The sequence below is a fragment of the Mustela erminea genome, chromosome 18 (genome assembly GCF_009829155.1).
Source record: "Mustela erminea isolate mMusErm1 chromosome 18, mMusErm1.Pri, whole genome shotgun sequence".
NCBI classification, from domain to species: Eukaryota; Metazoa; Chordata; class Mammalia; order Carnivora; family Mustelidae; genus Mustela; species Mustela erminea.
This window is the reverse complement of record NC_045631.1, coordinates 45,987,056-46,010,406: the sequence shown is the minus strand read 5'-3', so window position 1 is coordinate 46,010,406 and position 23,351 is coordinate 45,987,056. Positions and strand designations below refer to the sequence as shown.

At 37.3% G+C, this 23,351-nt stretch overlaps 1 protein-coding gene across 8 annotated transcripts in view; it reads right to left on the bottom strand.

Annotated features, from left to right (window-relative positions):
• The window catches only part of EFCAB3 (EF-hand calcium binding domain 3), a 208,997-nt gene that overhangs the window by 73,884 nt on the left and 111,762 nt on the right, over window positions 1-23,351 (bottom strand). For 6 of the 8 annotated variants that reach the window (XM_032320145.1, XM_032320147.1, XM_032320146.1 and 3 more), the window contains 7 exons: window positions 20,393-20,446; window positions 19,783-19,887; window positions 14,080-14,133; window positions 13,107-13,211; window positions 5,072-5,125; window positions 4,381-4,485; window positions 2,666-2,719 (listed from right to left, as the gene is read on the bottom strand). In XM_032320145.1, coding sequence (XP_032176036.1) covers window positions 2,666-2,719; window positions 4,381-4,485; window positions 5,072-5,125; window positions 13,107-13,211; window positions 14,080-14,133; window positions 19,783-19,887; window positions 20,393-20,446 — 531 coding nt within the window. Of the gene's footprint in view, window positions 1-2,665; window positions 2,720-4,380; window positions 4,486-5,071; window positions 5,126-13,106; window positions 13,212-13,749; window positions 13,779-14,079; window positions 14,134-19,782; window positions 19,888-20,183; window positions 20,287-20,392; window positions 20,447-23,351 lie in introns of those variants that run through there. The other 2 variants (XM_032320151.1, XM_032320153.1) reach the window with 2 other exon arrangements.

Sequence of the window (23,351 nt, the reverse complement as noted above, 5' to 3'; positions counted from 1 at the left end):
GTGATATCTCAATGTGGTTTTAATTTGAATCTCCCTGAGGGCTAGTGATGATGAACATTTTTTCATGTGTCTGATAGCCATTTGTATGTCTTCATTGGAGAAGTGTCTGTTCATATCTTCTGCCCATTTTTTGATATGATTGTCTGTTTTGTGTGTGTTGGGTTTGAGGAGTTCTTTATAGATCCTGGATATCAACTTTTTGTCTATACTGTCATTTGCAAATATCTTCTCCCATTCCGTGGGTTGCCTCTTTGTTTTTTTGACTGCTTCTTTTGCTGTGCAGAAGCTTTTGATTTTGATGAAGTCCCAAAAGTTGATTTTCGCTTTTGTTTCCTTTGTCTTTGGAGACATATCTTGAAAGAAGTTGCGGTGGCTGATATCGAAGAGATTACTGCGTATGTTCTCCTCTAGGATTCTGATGGATTCCTGTCTCACATTGAGGTCTTTTATCCATTTTGAGTTTATCTTTGTGTACGGTGTAAGAGAATGGTCAAGTTTCATTCTTCTACATATAGCTGTCCAGTTTTCCCAGAACAATTTATTTCAAATTTAATTTATTTCAATTTTTTTCAAATTAAATTAAATTCCAATTCAACTAATTAACATGTAGTATATTATTAGTTTCAGAGGTAGAGTTCAGTGATTTCTCAGTTGTGTATACACCCAGTGCTCATTATATCATGTCCTTGTCTCAGTGTCCATCACCTAACTACACCATCCTGCTGTTGATGAGGATGTGGAGAAAGAGGAACCCTGTTGAACTGCTGGTGGGAATGCAAGCTGGTGCAGCCTCTCTGGAAAACAGCATGGAGCTTCCTCAGAAAGTTGAAAATAGAGCTACCCAGCAATTTCCATTACTTATTTATAACATCCCGACTTTGGTTAGACTCTTGGGACTTCTCAGTAGGGTTTTCATATATATATATATATATTCCTCATCATATATATTCCTCAACTCTAGTTCCTATTCTCTATCAGAGTTATCCCAAATCATCAACACTTTCCTTAAAGTCTTCTACCTCACCACTGGGCACTTTCTTTTCATAGATGATTCTGTTTCCTACTATACAGAGAAAATTGAAGCTTTTAGGTAAAATCCTCTGAATTTTACTTCCACAGGTATGTAGATTCTCTATATCAGTATCCTTCCTGACTTGAAGTCTGATGGTCTCAGAAAAAGATGTGGCCTCAGATTCTTACATATTTTAACTGCCTAAGGTTCAGTCTCCCTTAGGTGTCTTACAGGAGCCTCAAGCCTGATATGACCAAATGGAAACTGTATCTTTACTTCTAAATTTACTTTACTGAATTCCTTATTTTGTTCAATGTCACTGTCACCCACCCAACTAGCTAGCTCAGAAACTGAGGTGTCATCCTTCATTCCATCCTTTTGTTCTATCTCTATACCTGATCAGTAACCAAATTCTATGGATTCTATATCCATAACATCTCTTCTATATGTCCCTTCCCCTAAAGTCTCACAGAGAATGATTTACTTCTGCCCTTTATTGTCTTTTGCCTGGACAATTACAACATGCTCTCTCACTAGTTTCCTTGACTCTATTCTTGTACATGTACCTTCATCTGTCCTTTATACTTTTGCTAGAGCAATGTTTCCAATATGCAAATCTAATCACATAGACTCCTGCTTAAAACCCCGGAATGCCTCCCCATTCTGTGCAGATCAAATTCATACTATTCTACTAGGTATTCAGGGTCCTCCGTGATTTATGAGTCTCCTTTGGCTGTAACAAATTACCAAAAACATGGTGGTGTAAAACAATACAGGTTTTTTTCTCTTATAGTTCTGGAGGTCAGAAGCCCCAAATTAGTTTCACTGAGCTGAAGTCAATGAGTTAGCTGGGTGGTTCCTTGAGGAGACTCTCAGGAAGAATCCGCTCCCTTGCCTATTCTATTTCTAGAGGCCACTTACACTCCTTAACTTCTTCTTCTTCTTCTGTCTGCAAAGCCAGCTGTGTAGCATCTTGCTTCTGTTGTCACATTGCCCTCTACTTTTTCTGCTATCCACTATCACTTTGCTTCCCGGTTTTAAGGACGCTTATGATTATATTTAGCACTCAACTGGATAACCAAGGATAACCTCCCCATCTCAAGACCTTAATCACACGTCCACGGTCTTTTTGGCTATATAAGGGAACAGCCACAAGTTCTAGGGATTAAGACCTGGATATCTTTAGGAGCCATTACTCAGCCCACCACGTCCCACTCTTATTCTCTAAGTTTATTCCTTGCCAAACTCCCGACAGCATTTATGCTTTAGCTACTCCAGCTTTTTTCTAGTTCCATAAAGTATCATACAGTTTCTCATTTTCGTGGCTTTTATTATTATTTTGTTTCCCTATCAGGAATGCCCATCCTACTCTGACAAAACTGACCTAACTTTTGAGGATGTGCTCATGTGTTGCCCATTCTATTAAAGCATTTCCCAATTTCTCTTTCTCAGGTACAAGTGACCATTCTGCCCCTTCTTTACTTTGTGTAGGTTTTTAACATAGCACTGATGACATTTTACTGCATTTATTCATATGTATTTGTAAGTTTTTTTCTTGGCCCAGCTAAATAAGCTCCTGGAAGGTTGGTTTTTGTTGATTCATACTTGGGATATAGAGATGTCGAATAATGAGATAATAAAGATCTAACCCACCTGTAAAAAGATTTCCTTCATCCATTACCACATTCACGTCAATCTTCCCCTCATCTGTAAGATAGAATTTTATGTGTAATACAATAATAGAGAGAAACAGAAGACATAAAAGTCATCACTGAAGTACAACACAAAATTCAGTAAATTTTAATGATTTGCTCTAGAATTTTATCCTATTTTCTTATTAAATGGAAAACGTGGAAAGACAAAGCCCTGATTATGAAAGAGATATTTAATTTCATATTTCTAACCACAGTTTTTATTCTATTAAGATAAGCTCCACATAGCAGAGTACTGGGCTGACACTTAAAAAATAGCCCCCTCAGGGCACCTGAGTGGCTCATTTCATTAAGCATCTGCCTTCAGTTCAGGTCATGGTGCTGGGGGGTCCTGGGATTGAGCTCCGCATTGGGCTCCCTGCTCAGTGGGAAGCCTGCTTCTCCCTCTCCCTCTGCCTTTCTGCCATTCATGCTCTCTCTCTCTCTCTCAAATAAATAAATAAAATCTTTAAAAAAATAAAAATAAGAAGTAGCCCTCCATTTTCAGATAAGGAAGAACTCCATTTTATTGATTATGATGCTGAACAGCATCTTAAAAGGGGCAAATGTTTCAATAGGAAAGATGGGACTTGAGCATTAATAATGTCTATTTTTGTACTGGAATGATAGGTGGCACTTAGCTGTGTTCTTTCATTACGCACACTCATGATATATTTAAAAAGCTTTGATCAATCTAATTGAAATTTAATAAAAATTTTTAAATTTTGTATTTTTAAAATCTTTATGTAGTATTTTCCTCTTAAATGGGGGTATGTAGAAGGAACAGCCCGAGATTGCTAATGCCTCGCAGGAAAATGTCTCATCCACTCTCATGTATTTCAACTAGTCCCACAGAAGACTTAGGATAGTCTGAAACAGGTCTGTAATGCTATTTCCTGTGGGCTCATTGACCTGAAAAGTAATACTCAGGGAGATGGCTGATACTTTCACAACCAAAATCCCTGTTGTGGTATTTCAGTAAACTTTCAAGATACCTGGAAAATATAATAAGAAAAAATACCTCCATCTGGGGTACCTGGGTGTAAGCAAGCACTTGTAAGGACAGGCTCCATCTGCACTGTGCCTGTCGCCTGCTGGAATTTCCATGGGTGCTTGTTTTCTGGGGGCTGTCCCAGTATTTTTTTTTTTTAATCTTACTTCCAGTATAGTTAATATACAATGTTATATTAGCTTCAAGTATACAATATAGTGATTCAACAATTGTGTACATTACTCACTGCTCATAACGACAAACACACTACTTGGTCCCCACGGAATGCCTTTTTTTTTTACTGGAGAATTTCTATATATCTTCCGACAAGTCTTTCCCCAATTCCCTACTTGGCCAACTTAGCTTTTCCCACCTTTAGGATCTTACTGAATGCATTTTTAGTATTATAGCACAACCACATAGTGTTATGATGACCTGTCAGCATATATGCCTCCTTACCAGACTGAGTGAACTCCTAGAGGACAGAGAATCTGTCATCTTATTTTTATATTCCTAATACCTATGTATATTAGGCGCTCAAAGTCCACTGTAGGAATTGATGAGTTCTTGAGGACTGGGCCCTTAACTTTCTTTTTTTTTTTTCTCCTTATGTTTCTACACATTCTAAATATACTCTCAGAAATTCTCATATATGAATGCCAAGTTTCGCAGTAGAAGCAGCTTACCATCAGCAGGCAGCTTGCTGAGCAGGTCAAGATATTCCTCTTCTTCCAGGTCAAAGCCCATACTTTCCAGGAAGGGTCCCAAATTATTAACATTAAGCTCCACTCCTTAGGGAAAAAGGGGATGGGAGTGAGAGAAGCAAATAATAATGATAAAGTAAAAACTGCCAGGCATTATTTAGAGGGAGTATAATCAAAGAATAATAAATTCATTTAAATGAAAAGAGCTATCATGGGCATCAAGAACAGAATCTGTTCCTCACTTTTGTCCAGAGGATTATAGCTCTCATGAGACATTTATAAGGAGAAAACTAAAGGATTAGGCCAGTCTGGTGAATTCTGGTAAGACTTCTGCCTTTATAATCCTACTCCAAAAATGGGACTTGAAATGATAAAGACAAAAATAATTCCTTTTAATGTAGTTACATTAAAAGTTGTAAACGGCTTGCCTCTCTGCCTACTTTTGATCTTTGTCTGTCAAATAAATAAATAAAATCTTTAAACAAACAAACAAACAAACAAACAAACAAAAAACCACTACTGCCTTAAAAAAATGTTGCAAACTATGAGACAAGAATACTTAATAAATAAATGGGTTGGGTTGGCAAATTTGTCAACACCAAAAATTAATGTGGATTTTAAAACCTAAATGTAAAACATAAGGAGTCTCAATTTTACCTGACTGCTAACTTACCTTTGAGAGACCTTATGCCATCCAGCAATCTATGCTTATACAGTTTTCCAGCAGCTGTGGGATAGGACACAATAAAGGAATTGGTAAGGGGACCTGTTGTATTAATTCAAAACATAGCAATTTGAGAAAGGACAACTCTTCAAGTTTTACTCATTTTTTTTTTCTGTTTATATTCCAACTTAAGAGTTAGACCAATGGCAGAAAGCTCTCAAGAGTAATCTACCCACTTTATGATTTGACAATTGAAACAGTTATTGGTGGTGTCTTGCCATACTTTTTTCATATCTTTTCATCTAATTCTCATTTCCTACTCTTTTGCATAAGGTCACACACATTAATGCTCCCAAGGGTAAGAGCAGATCCAGTGGGACTCATGAGTGAAGAGATGGATGAATTCTGAGCTAAACAACCTGACGGCCACAATAGGACATCTTTGACTATTAGCATTTAACATGTCTACATGTTTTTCACATGATATCAAATAGATATTGTTTTAGATATTTTCACTGACAAGCCCATGAAAATAAATTCCACAAGGTAATCCCTTACTGAGCTCTCTCATCTGTTGCCATCACAGGCTTCATAGTTTACAAAAATTCAAATATAGATTTCTATTCCTACATAGATGACGTGCTAGCATGAATTCCTGGCTCCTTTCCCAGAAATCAACCCTGAAGAAACCGAAGTCTGAGCAGAAGCTTGGATTCTAGGAATGAAATGAAAAGCCACAGCGACACCAGTGGGTGATGGAGAGCTGTCCTGGTGTGAGCGTATGTGCTTACAGCCTAGAGTGGAGGGCTTACTGGCAGTGCAGTTAAGGACCAATTAGGGAAATACTAAAAGAAACTTCTGCCCTCACCTCTCTGTACTATGATTCTGAGATTACCATTACCATTTTTTTTCTACAGAAAGTAGCAGCAAAACCTAGACCCCTAGTGCAAGTGGAAGATAATATCAGGGCAGCATATAAACGCTTCTGGAGAGAGGACTGGATGTAAACAGGTGAAGACTGACAAGCTGCCTCAGGTATATTATCCTCCATCTCTCTTCTCAAATCTCTACAGCTGCTGGATTACAATCTGTGCAGGTTGCCTTCTTCCAGTTCTACTCCTGAGTTTAAAGGTGAAACTGACCAGAGGTGGTGCCTGGAACAATTTCAGATCAGGAAAATGATCAACAGTATTTGCATCTCTCTGCCCTGGGACTCATCCCTTCCCTTTTCCCTTCTTCTTAAACCCAACAGGCTGATGTGGAACAGAGCTTGACTTTACCCCCTGACCTAAAGCACATTTCCAAACACATTAATGATGCCCCGAGAACAAGGGCGCACAGGACCAAAGTAACTCATCATCTGAGGGAGGAATACCACTGCTCCAAAAACAAACCACAAAGAAACAAATGGAATAATATATTCCATTTGAACAAGAATTATTGGAATTAAAGGGCCAGGAATATAAAATAAGCATGATAGAGGGGCACGCACCTGTGTGGCTCTGTTGGTTAAGTGTCAGACTCTTAATGTCAGCTCAGTTTACGATCTCAGGATTGTGAGCCCGAGCCCTGCGTTGGGCTCCCCACTCAGTGGGGTCTGCTTGAGTTTCTTTCCCTCTCTGTCTGCCTCTACCCCTGCTCCTGCTCTTTCTCTCTGTCTCTCAAATAATGTTCCCTAGCCACTGGACCTAGTGTCATCTTCCTAATTAGTCTGTAGCTTGTCTGTGGTTCTTTTGTTCCTTTTTTCCTTTCTCGCTGTCTCCCTTTGTGAACTAGTGATTTTCTGTCAGTGATATAGTTTGACTCCCTTTTTAAGTCTATTTTAAGCTGATAGCAGCTTAATTTCCATTGCATACAAAAATTCTACCTGTTTAATCCCTCCTCACATTTTATGTTTTTTTGATGGCACAATTTGCATTTTTATATTGTGTATCTATTAACAAAGTATTGTAGCTATAGTTATTTCAAATACTTTTGTCCTTTAATCTTTATACTAGAGTTAAGTGGTTAACACACGACCATGGTGCACATTAGAGGATTCTATTCTGATTATGTACTTGCTTTTACCAGTGTGCTGAATATTGTCATACGTTTTCATGTTACTTATTAGCATTCTTTCATTTCAGCCTGAAGAACTCTTTGAGGCATTTCTTGGAAGGCATGTCAAGTGATAATAAACTTCCTCAGCTCCGGGTTGTCTGGAAATACCTCTTCTTCATTGCTGATGGACAATTTTGCTGGACTTTAATGTATTCTTGGTTGATGGTTTTTCTTTCAGCACTTTGAATATATCATCTTACTCTCTCCTGGCCTGCAAGGTTTCTGCTCAGAAATTTGCTGACAACCTAATGAGGGTTTCTTGTAAGTGACAAGCTTCTGTTCTGCTGCTTTCAAAATTCTCTCTTCATCTTTGATTTTTGATACCTTTATTATATTATGTTTCAGCAAAGGTCTCTCTGGGTTGAATTTTTATTGGCAACTATGAGCTTCATGAACTTGGGTGTTCAAATCTCTCCCCAAATTTGGGAAGTTATCAGCCCAGTTAAAAAAAAAAAAAAAGCTTTCTGTTCCTTTCTCCTTTTCTCCTTCTGGCACTTAAATTATGTGTAGATTTTTTTTTCTCTTAATGGTGTCCTATAAGTCCCATAGGCTTTATTTCTTTCTTTCTTTTTTTTTTAAAGATTTATTTATTTATTTGACAGAGAGAGATCACAAGTAGACAGAGAGGCAGGCAGAGAGAGAGAGAGAAAGAGGGAGAGAGAGAGAAAGAGAGAGAGAAGCAGGCTCCCTGCTGAGCAGAGAGCCCAATGCGGGGCTCGATCCCAGGATCCTGAGACCATGACCTGAGCCAAAGGCAGTGGCTTAACCCACTGAGCCACCCAGGAGCCCCTACTTTCTTTATTCCTTTTCATTCTCTATCCTTTTTGTTCCTTTAATTGGATAATTTAAAATGATCTTTCTTCAGGTTCACTGATTCTTTTTTTTCTGCTTGGTTCAGCTGGGTTTTTAAGCTCTTTATTGAATTTCCCAGATCAGTAATTGTATTTTTCAGCTCCAAAGTTTCTGTTTGGTTCATTTTTACATTTTCCATCTCTTTGTTGAACTTCTCATTTTGTTCTTGTATTGTTTCATTTCTTAAATTGTTTTTCTGAGTTCTCTTATAGCTGAGTATCTTTAGAACAAGATACTTTGAATTCTTTATAAGGTATCTTTAGAACAAGATATTTTGAATTCTTTGTTAGGCAATTTGTGTATCTCCATTTCTTGGGGGTCAATTACTGGAAGTTTTCTGTGTTCCTTTGGTGGTGTCATGTTTGTCTAATTCTTCATGATCCTTGTAGGCTTGTGTGTGTGTCTGTGCATGTAAAGAAGCAGTCTCCTCTTCTGACTTTATGGACTGTTTTTGGTAAGAAAAGACCTTCACATGTTTATAAGGTTACACTTGAGTTGTGATTCTGGATCTAGCAGTGTGGGGTGCCAAGAGGGGATGTGTGGTGGCTCCAGGTCTGGGGGTATGTGGTGTCTTTTCTGCTTACATTTCTGGGATCCATGACATCAAAAACTGCACATTTCTTGGTGAGAGCTGTGGGAGATCCAGAGTGGCTTCAGGGGCTTTTGGGGTGCTTAGAAGCACCCACGGGTCCAGTGGCTAGGGAATAGGAAGGTGGTAGTGGTGGCTAGAGCTAGTGGTTTGGACATGCTCAACTGTGGCAGCTGGTACAGGTGCATCTATAACAGCAGCGGCTGGCTGCAGATACACTCCTAGTGATGAGGCTGGCTGGCTTCTTCGAGCCCAAAAACCTGTGGAGTGAAAACTTCAGCGGCAAAATCTGCAGGAAGTCTGCAGTGGCTGTTTGGACAGTTGGTTTCTTCAGCAGCAAAAGCTGCTGGGATCCTCTGTGGAGCATTCTGCTGGGGTCTGTAATGAGGTCTTCAGTGATGAAAACGGGGTTATTTTTAGTGTTTGCAAGGGCTGCTGAGGTCCTCAGCAGCAATAACTGTGGGAGTCATTTCCAGATGGGGTCATTTGCAGATAAGGCCACTGGGAACTATGGTTGCTCCCACTATGTGGCTGATACTGGGATCCCCTTCCCTTTTTCTTCGTTTTTAGCTATCTCTAGATGTCTCACTTTCATTGGTTACTGGATGGAGTGAAACCTAAGCAGGTCCTTTGTGTAGTGCCCCCAAAGTTTGGGGAAGCTGGTCATACAGCCCACTCTCTTTTTCTTGTGAGGGGAACTCTTTTGGGCTGGAGAGTTCCTTCTTGGCAGTGAGAAGTACTGGTCTAAGGGATGGGATGATGTAGGCAAAACAAAACTGCTCTTTTTACCCCCTTTTTGGTGATCATCTTCAGGGTTTTGTTTTTGTTTTTAGTTTTTTGTTTTTGCTCCACCATGTTGCTTAAAGTTTGTAAGTAGACTCCTGAGGTCTCCCAGGGTTGTTTTCATTTGTGGATAACTGTCTATTTTTAAATTTTTATTTATTTTTTAAAGGTTTTATTTATTTACTTGACACACACATACACACAGAGAGAGAGACAGCAAGAGAGGGAACACAAGCAGGAGGAGTGAGAGAGGAAGAAGCAGGCTTCCCACTGAGCAGGCAGCCTGATGCCGGGCTCCATCCCGGCATGGGATCATGACCTGAGCTGAAGGCAGATGCTTAACCCACTGAACCACCCAGGTGTCCTCTCAAAGTAGTTTCTTAAGAAATGATATTTACACAGAATTTTTTTTTCTGACACTCTTCTCAGAAAATGTCTTATTTTGAAATATGTGAGAATATGAATTTTATTCTCACACTTGATGGATGTTTTAGTAGGATATAGAATTCCAGGTGGGAAAAATTTTTCTAATAATTTTGAAGGTATTACACAATTGTCTTTCATCTTCAGGAGTTGTGAAGTCTAGTACCATTCACATACCCCAAGCTTTCTAAGTGACCTGCTTCTTTCTCTTTGGAAACTTTTTAAATCCCTTTCTTTCTGGTATTCTGATATTTCACATTATATTCTGGTGTGACTCTTTTTTTGCTCCTTGTGGAATGTACTTGTGAGCCCTTTAAAGCTGGAGTCACATTCTTTCCAATTTGGAGACTTTTAAAAATATGATTTATTTCACAATTTTTTCCTCTGTTTTCTGTTTTGTCTTTTTTGGGAATTCTTCTATTATTCAGTTGTTGGATTTCTAGGATTAATTTTCTTATCTTTTTCCCTCCTATTTTTCATCTCCTTTGTCTTTTTGTTCCAATATTCAAATTCATCCTCTAGCCCTTCCACCCACTGAACTAGTAAATTTCTTTAACTTTTTTCGCAAAAAGCTTTAAAAAATTAAAAAAAAAGATTTTATTTATTTATTTGACACACAGAGAGAGATCACAAGTAGGCAGAGAGGCAGGCAGAAAGAGAGGGGGATGCAGTCTCCCTGCTGAGCAGAGAGCCTGATGTGGGGTTTGATCCCAGGACCCTGAGATCATGACCTGAGCCAAAGGCAAAGGCTTAACCCACTGAGCCACCCAGGCGCCCTAAATTTTTTTTTTTTTTAAAGTGCTCCCTTTCCACAGTGCTTCCTATCTTGTTGCATGGCCTCCTTTTCTTGTTTTGTAACTAGGGATTTTCTCATTTTTCTAAGATATTAGTTAAAATTATTCTGAATTATTTTTCTCCTTTCTCCTTTGACTACAGTATTCCCCACTTATCTGCAGCTCTTCTTTCCCTGGTTTCAGTTACCTGTGTCAACTGCTGTCTGGAAAAAGACGGCCTTCCTTCTGATGTGTCATCAGAAGTCCAATAGTAGCCTAATGCTAAATTACAATATCTACATGATTCACCTCACTTCATCTCATCATGTAGGCATTTTATCATCTCATATCATCACAAGAAGAAGGGTAAATACAGTACAGTAGGATACTGAGAGAGACAGAGAAAGAGGTCACATGCATGTAACTTTTATTACAGTACAGTATTATAATTGTTTTATTTTATTATTAGTTATTATTGTTAATCTCTCACTGTGCCTAATTTATACATTAAACTTTATCATAGGTAGGTATATATAAGAAAAAACATATACGGAGAGTTTGGTATTATCCATGGTTTCAGGCATCCACTGGGGGTTTTGGAACATTTCCCCCACACATAAAAGGGATGACTGTATTTCCTCCAAGTTCCTTCTTTGTTGCTAGTTCTTATTTCTGTCTTTTATATCACAGAATTTTCTTATACATCATACGATTCTTGGTGAGGTTTTTTTGGTTTTAGTAGCAAAAATGTCTTTTCATTGCAGGTTAGAGATGTCAGTATCTGAATAAGCACCTCCCAGCATCTAGGGAGGCCGGTGGGAGAAGAGGACTTGGAAAATCTCACCATGCAGTATGTTGACTTTTACTTAATCTCCCTGTTTCATTAGAAAATTCACTCCCAAACTTGGCTGTGTCTGATGTCCCAGAATCTTTCTAGTTTAACCTCTCCAGAGAGTAAATGTCTATGTAGCATGTAGCATGGATAAGAAATACTTGCTTAACTGTGGAGTGAGGAAAGGGATCTGTAGATCACACTGCTCTTTTTAAAGCCTTTCTACCAATTCTTCTATTTTCTTTTTTTTAAAAGATTTTATTTATTTATTTGACAGAGAGAGATCACAGTAGGAGAGAGAAAGGGAAGAGATCACAGAGAGAGAGGAAGGGAAGCAGGCCCCCTGCTGAGCAGAGAGCCCTATGTAGGACTTGATCCCAGGACCCTGAGATCATGACCTGAGCTGAAGGCAGTGGCTTAACCCACTGAGCCACCCAGGCGCCCCAATTCTTCTATTTTCAACCATACTCACATTCCTGACTTTGGAGGTAACAGGTGCCTCCACTTCCTGAGCATTTTATAGTTTTGTGACATGAAGTGGCTACCTTTTTTTTTTTTAAAGATTTTATTTTTGAGTAATCTCTACACCCAGCGTGGGGTTCAAACTCACAGCCCTGAGATCAAAAGTCGGATGCTCTACTGACTGAGCCAACTGAGTGTCCTTGAAGTGACCTTCTTGTTTTGCTTCCCCTTTCAGGCTCAGTTTTCACCTTTTATGGTCTTTCATCTACTTTCTATTTTTTGAAATTTAACTGACACCTCTTATCTGCTATAATGTTGTCTACTCTTCTCTTAGTTTTTGCGGATTACGCCTTTTTAAATTTCTTTTACATATTTTTAGTATTTTAGGAAGTCGTAAAGATAAATGCAAATATTAAAAAAGTGCAGTGTTTATCCAGAAGCTCAAAATATGTATCTCTGTCTTATCTACTCAACCAGATTATGAACTTTTTAAGTGCAGAGACTCTTTTATTTTAAGCAGCAAGATTCTGGCATATATCTCCATAGTTTCTGAATCTAGAAAAATGACTTAAATATAGAAATTATTTTAATAAACATTGCTGGGTTTTTGAAATAGAAAATCTAATAACTATCTTTATTTTATATTTTAAAAAATTTCTCATGTTTCCATAGATATCATTTTATTATCCTCACCATCATCATAGATAGGCATTGTTATTAACTTATTTCATAGATAGATTATATCTGAATTATTGATCAGACTGAGTCAAATTAATAAAGTGTTCCTCCACATAATGTGAATGTGTACTCTGCGATTGACCAACATGATACTGTACATGATTCCCCAAACTTGCCATGGTAAGGAATGCACCTTCGCCTTTTTCCTTTTATTTTTAGTCCTTGGAACCTCCTACCATCAAACTTTTCAGGCTTGTTTGAAGTAATAACCACTCTGTGAAGCCTTAGACAATCCAGAGATAGTTGGTCAATATCTCCTTTGTACTTTCATAGCAATATAGATATTATTAATATTAGAGCACATATCATAGTGCATAGCATTTGTGTTTTTGTTTTGTATGTGCTGCCCATCTTTATACCGAGTGCTTTTAGGACGTGGACTTTGTCTCCTTCATCTTTGTAACTTAGAGCCCAGTATTATGTCTAGTATAATGGCAACCAATTAACTTTTACTGGGTGTATGAACACCTCATTGGCAAAGTAAACACTCACCATCAAGTGGCAAACTCTTCATCAACACAGGGTTATCCTTTAGCCTGAGTCTTAACCCTATGTTTCTCAGAATATTTTCCAGGTCTTCAGAGTTAACTTCTTCCCCTTAAAAAAAAAACAAAGGTAAAAGCTCAGACTTCAAGCTTTAAGTCATCATCATCATCATCACCTATGTTTGTGTAGCATCATTCTCAAATATAGAATAAAAAGCAAAGGAAACATTAAGTGTTGTCTAATTACAGAAAATTAGGAGGGAAATTCAGAAATAGAACTTCTTTTTTCAAGATTTTATTTATTTATTTGGTGGAGAGAGACACAGTGAGAGAGGGAGCACAAGCAGGGGAAAGCAGGCTTCCTGCTGAGCAGGGAGCCTGATGTGGGGTTTGAACCCAGGGTCCTGGGATCATGACCTGAGCTGAAGGCAGATGCTTAATGACTGAGCCACCCAGATGCCCAAGAAATAGAACTTCTTTTTGGTAAAAAGGGGTTCATCAGTGTCGGGAACAAGGTATAGTATGAAGAAAGTTGGGTGTTTTAAGAGCCCACTAAATTAACTGGTGTAAATAATTCTGCCAGCATGTAATATTTGCTCTATTGTTTTATTTTTGTCTAAATTATGAGCTTGTTCACATAGTCATATTACCTGTATGTGTAATCTGCCTTGGCATTTCGCTATTGGAATAGTAGAAAATAAAATTATGTTACTGAAAAACTCTAAAGAACATAGGGGTTGTTATTTATGCATTACCCTGTGGCCTTTCGAATAAGATGTAGGTAACAACTGATTATAATAGTGAATAACATTTAATTTATAAGGTTGTTTCTTTAGTTACAGGTACATTACCAGTTAAGAGAAATATAATGACAGGATTAATATATCATGGATAAAATAACAGAAAATACTTTAAAAATAACTTCTTAAGTATTAAGAGGTCATTTTTTTTATGCCTTATCATAATTTCTTCTCACTCACCCAGAAGTGCACCCACTTCATCCAGAAGTTTATCCAGTTTAACTCTTCTCTCCCCTATAAGGCAAGACAAAATTTAGATGTAGTCCTGCTATGAACTGAATTGTGTCCCCTCAAATTCATATTTTGAAGCCCTAACCTCTGATATGACTATTTGTAGATAAGGCCTTTAGGAGGTAGTTAAAGGTAGTTGTAAGGCCCCAATCTGATAAGACTGTGACCTTATGAGAACAGGACAATACCCCTTTCTGTCTCTGTCTCTCTGTTTCTCCCCCTGTCTTTCTCCACCTTTTCTATTTCCCTGCCGTGTAAAGACACATTGAGAAGACAGGCTCTGCAAGAAAATCCCCCTCAGGAACTGAATCAGCTGGTACCTTGATCTTGGATTTCCCTGAATCCAGAACTGTGAGAAAATAAATTTCTGTGGTGTAAGTCACAGATTATGGTATTTTGTTATGGCAGCCCAAGTAGACTAATACAGGTCTCCATTACATAAAATTCTTAAACTGCGGAGTAAAGTATAAGGGTTTATCAGTTTCCCAAAGCTGTTTCCCCCCCAAATTAGATATTTTATTTTCACACTATAGAAGCACAAGGTTGAAAAAAGAAAAAAAAAAAAGCTAAATATGGTAGATACGTCTGTTCTATTCATTCAACTTTTTCTTTTTGTGTTCCTCATTTACCAGAATGGAAGAAGAGAAATTATTTTCATTTTTTGTTTTTTATGTCAGCTTTATTGATGTATAATTAGCCAATACATTTGTAATATATTTAAGGCATACATCATGGTAATTTGATATATGTATACATGAAAGGAGTACCCCACCTAGTTAACTAACACATTTATCACCTCACATATTTATCTTTTTGTGTGTGTGAGAACATTTGAATTTTCTACTCTTTTGGCAAATTTCAGTTATATAATATAGTGTTATTAACCACTATAATATAGTGTTATTAATCATACATTTGGTTCTCTGACCGTGCTCATCTTATAGTTGAGAGTTTGTGTCCTAATGCCATTTTGTTAATAATTATTTTCTGGCCATTTCATAATTCCTTTGATCGTTTCTTCTCTTGGTCTTTTCCTTTGTAATTTGATTATTTTCTTAGTGGTATGGTTAGAGTCCCTTCTCTTTATCTTTTGTGTATCCACTATATGTTTTTGCTTTGTGGTCACTACGAGGTTTACATAAAACATATTTATAACAGTCTACTTTAAGCTTAAAAGAACTTAATGCATACCCAAACTACACATTTTTATTCCCCCCCCCATTTCATAAAGCTTTTGTTCTTACAACTTATATCTTTTACCTGTGTATCCACTAACAAATTAATGTAGTTATAATTATTTTTAATACTTTTGTCTTTTAATGTTCATACTAGATTAGTAAGTGATTTATCTTTGAATATTACATTAGAATATTCTGAAATAACTGTTTACCTTTAGTCATGCAATTTATATTTTCATGTTACTAATTAGCAACCTTTAGTTTAAATCTGAAGAAGTTCCTTTAACATTTCTTGCAAGGTTACTCTAGTGGTGATGGACTACTTCAGCTTCTGCTTATCTGGATCAGAACATGATTGAGCCACCCAGGTGCCCCTGGAAAACTCTTGATCTCTCTTTCAATTCTGAAGGACAGCTTTGCCAGGTAGAGTATCTTTGGTTGGCAGTTTTTTCCTTCACACAGTTTGAATATATAATGCCATTACCCTCGAACCTGCAGAGTTTCTCCTGAAAAATCTGCTGATGGTCTTATTGGGTGGCGGTGGGGGGGGGGAGTTCCTTCTATATAATACATTTTTTTCTTTCTACATTTAAAATTTCCTCCTTCCTTTTAACTTTTAACAATTTAATTTTAATGTATCTTAGTGTGGCTAGTTTTGTTTCATCTGATCTGGAACTTCCTGAGCTTCCTGGATCTTCCTGTCTGTTTCTTTCCTCATGTTAGGTAAGTTTCTAGGCATTATTTCTTTGAATAGGCTTTCTGTCCTTTTCTCTCTCTCTTCTCCTTCTGGGAGATATTGTGAAGTATGAATATTTGTTTACTTCCTGGTAGCCCATAAATCCCATAAGCTATCTTCACTCTTTGCCATTCTTTTTCTTTTTGTTCCTCTGTCTGAGTAAATTCCACTGCCCTGTATATGAGTTTGCTAATTCTTTCTTCTACTGATCTAGTCTGCTGTTGAACCCCTCTACTGAATTTTTTAGTTCAGTCATTTTGTTCTCCAGCTCTGGGATTTCTGTTCAGTACTTTCTTATGTTTTCTATCTGTTGAAATTCTCACTTTGTCCATACATTATTCTCTTGACCTCAATGAACACCAATTTTATGATCATTATCTTGAACTCTTTATCAGGTAAATCAATTATCTATTTCATTATGGTCTGTTTCTGGAATTTTATCTTGTCCTTTGTTTGGAACATATTCTCTTGCTTCTTCATTTTCCTTGACTCCACTGGTTTCTGTACCTTACATAAAAGTGCTACCTCTTTTATTCTTAAAAATTTTATTTTAAGTTTTGTTTGAATTCCAGTTAGTTAACAAACAGTGTTATATTAGTTTCAGATGTACAATAGAGTGATTCAGCACTTCCATACATCACCCTGTGCTCATCACAAATGTCCTCATTAATCCCCATCACTTAGTTGACCCGTCCCCTCACTCCCCTCTCCTCTGGTAGCCATCAGTTTGTTCTCTATAATTAAGATCCTGTTTATTGATTTGTCTCTGTCTTTCTTATTTTTTTCCTTTACTGTTTTTTATGCTTCTGAAATTCCACATATGAGTGAAATCCTATGCTATATATTTTTTTCTGACTTATTTCACTTAGCATAATACTCTCTAGCTTCATCTAGCTTCATCTATGGTTTTGCAAATAACAAGATTTCATTCTTTTTTATGGATGAATAGTATTCCTTTAAAAAAATATATAAATTTTATGTGGTATACATATATGCATACCACATCATCTTTATCCATTCATCAGTCAATGTCTTGCTAGACTGGTCTCATGTAGGAGATAAACCTTACTGTTAAGCTTAGCCTGAGTTCCTTGTTGTCTCAAACCTTTATGATTATCTAAGCTGCCCTCTTTTTTTTCAGTGGCTACCAGTAGTTGAGGGTATGTCCAGACTTGTCAGTGTTCCAAAATGGAAGATCTCAGTCAACATCTAGATGTAGGCTGATTTTTTCATTTTTTAACTTGTCAAATATTTGCTGGATGCCTCCTTATATGCCAGGCCCTATTTTCAGTGCTGGCAATACAAAGCAAACAACATTAAATCTCTGCTTCTGTCGCAACAACTACTAAAGTCAAAGCAACCACTGGGTTATGAATAATTTCAGACCAAAAATAGAGCATTGCAATAAAACAGAAATTTATTTAAAGTGCTTTTACTATATCCCTGTTCCTTGGCTCTCTTTGGTTTATCACTGTATCTTTGTTTCTTTGAATATGAATATATATATATATATATATATATATATATATATATATATATATATAAAATATCTTTAAAGATATATAAAGATATTTAAAAAGTATATATATCTTTAAAGATTTTATTTATTTGACAGAGAGATCACAAGTAGGCATAGAGGCAGGAAGAGAGAGAGGGGGTAGCAGGCTCCCCATCATGCAGAGAGCCCAATGCAGGGCTCGATCCCAGGACCCTGAGATCATGACCTGGGCTAAAGGCGGAGGCTTAACCCACTGAGCCACCCAGGCACATGTCTTTGGTTATATTTTTAAAACTCAGATCTTGTTACCTTTACTGAGCAGGGGCAATGATATTTATTTTGAGACATTCAGTTAGATTGCCCTCTAGATAATTTAGGGTGGGGCCATATTCCAATTCCAACAGGAGTTTTATATAATCTTGCTTGACTTATGTGTTACAGAATTATGAGAAAAGGGTTAGAATTAGAAAAGAAATAGGAGACCACTTTTTTGAAAAGCAGAAAGTCTTGATTTTAAGGATCATCAGATCATATTAGATAAGCTTAGGTAAACCAACACTTCTAGGATGCTTATCAAATTATTAGTCAGTCAATAGAATCATTTCAAGATGTTAAAGATGCTAAGATGCTCAAGATACTAAGAGTTAAATACACTGCCCTGATCAAATGCTATTGCTAAAAATCATGCCCAAAAGTACTAATCCTGAGTAAAATCATGCCCAAAGTACTAATCCTGAGTAAAAATCATGCCCAAAAGTACTAATCCTGGGTGCCTGAGTGGCTCACTTGGTTAGTACTCCAACTTAGGTCATAGTCCTAGGGTCTTGGGATGGAGTCCCACATCAGGCTTCCTGTTCAGTGGGGAGTCTGCTTCTCCCTCTACCTCTCTCCCCTGCTTCATGTTTCTCTCTCTTGCTTGTTCTCTTTCAAATAAAATCTTAAAAAAGTACTAATGTCACATAAATTTACTATTACATGTTTTTCTTTATATGATAAAGATTAGCTACTTCTTCTTCCTTTTTTTTTTTTAAGATTTTATTTATTTATTTGACAAAGATCACAAGTAGTCAGAGACAGAGGCAGGGAAGCAGGCTCCCTGCTGAGCAGAGAACCCGATGTAGGGCTCGATCCCAGGACCCTGGGATCATGACCTGAGCCGAAAGCAGAGGCTTTAACCCACTGAGCCACCCAGGCACCCCGATTTCTTTTTTTTAAAAATAAGGTTTTATTTATTTATTTTTGGGAGAGAGAGAGCACAAATGGGTGGGGGTGGGCAGAGGGAGAGGGAGAAGCAAGCTCTCTGCTGAGCAGTGAGAACCCCACACTGCTGAGCCCAGTGTGGGGTTCAGTTTCAGGACCCTGGGATCATGACCTGAGCTGGAGGCAGATGCTTAACTGACTGAGCCAACCAGGTGCTCCAAAGTTTAGCTATTTCAAAAAATTAACTGTAGTGGGGGTTGCTTATTTAAAATTAAGATTCATGGGCTCCACCTAAGACCTATTTGAACATAGTCTGAAGGGGGTGGGTAATTTCTGTGTAATTTAAAGCTTAATACCTATAAATTTATTAATGTAACTGTTAGATATATATTGTATATATTTTGCAACAGTACAAGCAACGTTTAACAGTTTCCAGCACTTGCAAAGCGCCTGGGTGGCTCAGTGGGTTAAAGCCTCTGCCTTCAGCTCAGGTCATGATCCCGTGGTCCTGGGATTGAGCCCTACATCAGGTTCTCTGCTCAGCAGGGAGCCTGCTTCCCCCCGCCCTCTCTCCGACTACTTGTGATCTCTGTCTGTCAAATAAACAAACAAACAAATAAATAAATAAATATCTTAAAACAAAAAACAAAAAAACCCCAGTTTCTAGCACTCTTCCCTCCCTCCAATTTCTTTTTGTTGTTCTCTGAAATCCTTTATAATTTTCTCTCCCACCCCTCAAAAAATATAATTTTCTCTCCCACCCCTCAATGTAATTTTTTTGTTTTATTTTTTAATGTTTATTTGATCCCAACACTGTCATTTTGTTTTGGTATTCTCTGGCATAGGAACTCTGCAAGCAGCAACATGAGCAATTATTGGTATTTTATCTAAGATTAATATTAAGACAGTATATCTCCATTCTTTAGGATCGGATCTCTATAAACTTTTGGTTTTTCCATGAAATTAATAAGTACGTTTGAGAGGTTTCCACAGAAAAACAAAAATTTCCTTATAGGGCACTGTGTACTTGAAATGCTCACCATCAATTGGCAGGTGAGTGCACAGTTCCTCAATTTCTTCCTCCTCAAGTGAGAATCCCATGTTTTCAAGAACATCGTCTAGTTTATTGACATTAACCTTTCCTCCTTAAAAAAGAAAGAGATAAGAATAAAATAAATTTGTATTTATGCCAGAGAGGGAAAAAATATTTGGTTGTATAAATTGACCAACACCAACAGGAAGTAAAAAGCAATGTCACCATAAAGGTCTTGGAATGAGCAAAAGAATTAGTTTGGAATTAAGAGTAGAAAAAGTCTCCCTCCCAATTTCCCAGAAAATACTATTACAGAAATTTCTAAGGTGGGTTTGCCCAGAAGAAAGAGAAGAACAGGCAAGACAGGTAAATTACAGCAAAGAGACAATCAATACAAAAATTTCTTACCATTAAGTAAGACTTCAAGTTTGCAACAATGACAAAATACATAGGCCATTTTCCCAAACGTGATTGTATATAATTAAGAATGCCAGCTCATTAAAAAACAAAGCATAGCAGAATTAGCAATCTAATCATTGAGAAATAAAAGAGATTTTAGAAAAGTAAATGCATAAGTTCGAAGATGTTTTCTCTTGCCCACCATGCTTCTCACTCACCTCTGTAGGTCTTCACTCCATCCATCAATCTATTCTTATACACCTTTTTATTATCTGTAACATAAGGGTCAATTTAGTTTACCAAGAAGTGGAAATTGAGAAAGATATTAATACTTATTTTTAGATTTTCTAAGTTATTATTAGTTATACTCCAAAGAAGGAAGCAAGGAAATGATGAAGATTCTCAAGGTAACTATTCATTCTCTGGCATCTGATGTATTATTGGTGCAACTTTGAAATTAACATTGAAACAGATTTCTTCTTTTTTTCTAAAATATCCCTTCTTTCCCTTCTACAACTGTTTTATCACCTTTTCCCTATCTTTGGCTTTAGACTTATTCTGGATGCTGGTTCCAACATTTAAAAATGTTTACCCACAGCAGTAATACCCAAAGAGAACATTATTTGCCGAATTAAGATTTAAATGGTCAGGATAAAATATTTTATGCCAGAAGGCTCTTTCTTTTTTTTTTTTTTTTTAAAGAGAAATCTTTTTTTTTTTTTTTTAAGATTTTATTTATTTATTTGACAGAGAGAAATCACAGGTAGAATGGAGAGGCAGGCAGAGAGAGAGAGAGGGAAGCAGGCTCCCTGCTGAGCAGAGAGCCCGATGCGGGACTCGATCCCAGGACCCTGAGATCATGACCTGAGCCGAAGGCAGCGGCTTAACCCACTGAGCCACCCAGGCGCCCCAGAAGGCTCTTTCTATATTTATTTTTCTCTTAATTTTTAAACATTGAGTTATGATTGACACAAAGATTGTGAAGTTTAAGGTATATTGATTTGAAACATTTATGTTGTAATATGATTGCCATTGTATCACTACTTAATACCTCGATCATGTCAAATAAGTATGTTTCTTTTCGGTTTGGGAACAATTAAGATCTGACTACTTAGCAATTTTAATGTTTACAATACAGTTTTGTATCTATAATCACCTTACTGTGTACCACATCTTTAGGGCTCATTTATCCACTAGTAAGTATGTATCCTTAAGTAACATCTCTCCATTCTTCTATTATGCTTCCCAGCCTGTGGTAACCATGATTCCACTGCATTGCTGCAATAAACGATAAACGCTGGGGTGCATGTGCCCCTTCAAATCACTATGTTTGTATCCTTTGGATAAACACCTAGTAGTGCAATTGCTTCATTGTAGTAGCTCTATTTTTAATTTTTTAAGGAATCTTGACACTTGTGTTAAGAGTGGCAGCTACAGTTTGCATTCTCACCAACAGTGTAAGACGATTCCCCTTTCTCCATAGCCTCACCAACATCTGTGATCACTTGTTCATTTTAGCCATTCTGACCGGGGTGACGTGGTATCTCATTATGGTTTTGATTTGTATTTCCATGATGCTGAGGAGTGATGTGGAGCATTTTTTCCTGTGTTAGCCATTTGTATGTCTTCTTTGGAGATATGTGTGGTTATGTTTTTTGCCAATTTCTTAATTGGATTTTTTGGTTTTTGGGTGTCGAGTTTGATAAGTTCGTCATAGATTTTTGGATAGCAGTCCTTTACCTGATACATCAATTGAAAGTACCTTCTCCCATGACATAGGCTGGCTTTTAGTTTTGTTGATTGTTTCCTTTGCTGTGTAGAAACTTTTAATCTTGATGAAGTCCTAATAGTTCATTTTTGCTTTTGTTGCCCTAGCCTCTGGAGACATGTCTCGTAGGAAGTTGCTGCAGCTGAGGTGAAAGGTTGTTGCCTGTGCTCTCCTCAAGGATTTTGATGGATTCCTGTCTCACCTTTAGGTCTTTTGTCCATTTTGAGCTTATTTTTGTCTATGGTGTAAGCAAGTTTCATTCTTCTGCAAACTTCCAAACTCATTCCACAAGGCCAGCATTACCTTGATCCCCAAACCAAGGACCCCACTAAAAAGGAGAATTACAGACCAATATCCCTGATGAACATGAATGCAAAAATTCTCAACAAGATACTAGCTAACCAGATCCAACAGTACATTAAAAGGATTATTCATGATGTCCAAATGGGATTTATTCCTGGGCAGGGATGGTTCAACATCCACAAATGAATCGACATTGATATACCACATTAACAAAAGAAAAGAACCCTATGATCCTCTCAATAGATGCAGAAAAAACATTTGACAAAATACAGGTCCTTTCCTGATAAAAACCATAAAAAAAGTATGGATAGAAGGAACATTCTTCAACAGAAGGCTGGCTACCATTTGTCACCATGCAATGTTGTTATAATATCATTGACTATATTCCCTATGCTGTATCTGTGACTTATTCATTTCATAACTGGATGCCTGTATCTCCAGTTACTGTATTTCCCCTCACCCATTTTGCTCATCTCCCACCTTCCCCTCTCTGGCAACCATCAATTTGTTCTCTGAATTTATAGGTCTGATCCTGCTTTTTGTTTGTTTGTTTAATCTTTTTTTATTTAAAGATTCACATATGAGTGAAATCAAATGGAAATTGCCTTTCTCTGTCTGACTTACTTTGCTTAGCCTAATACCCTCTAGGTCCATCCATGTTGTTGCAAATGGAGATTTCATTTTTTATGGCTGAGAAATAATCCATTGTGTATATATACCACATCTTTTTTATCCATTCATCTATCAGTCTTGGGCTGTTTCCATATCTTGACTATTATAAATAATGCTGCAATAAAGGGCGCACATATCTTTTTAAACTAGTGTTTTTGTTTCTTTGGTGGTGGAATTATTAGATCATATGGTATTTCTACCTTTAATTTTTTGAAGAACCCACCATGGCTGCCCCAATTTACATTCCCAATGATAGTGCACAAAGGTTCCTTTTTCACCACATCCTTGTCAACACTTGTTATTTCTTGTCTTTTTTATTCTATCCATTCTGACAGTTCTAAGGTTATATCTCAGGGAAATGCAAATCAGAACCACAAGGAGATGTTACCTTACACTTAACGGAATGCCTTTAAGCTTTTATGATTTCTTTCTGG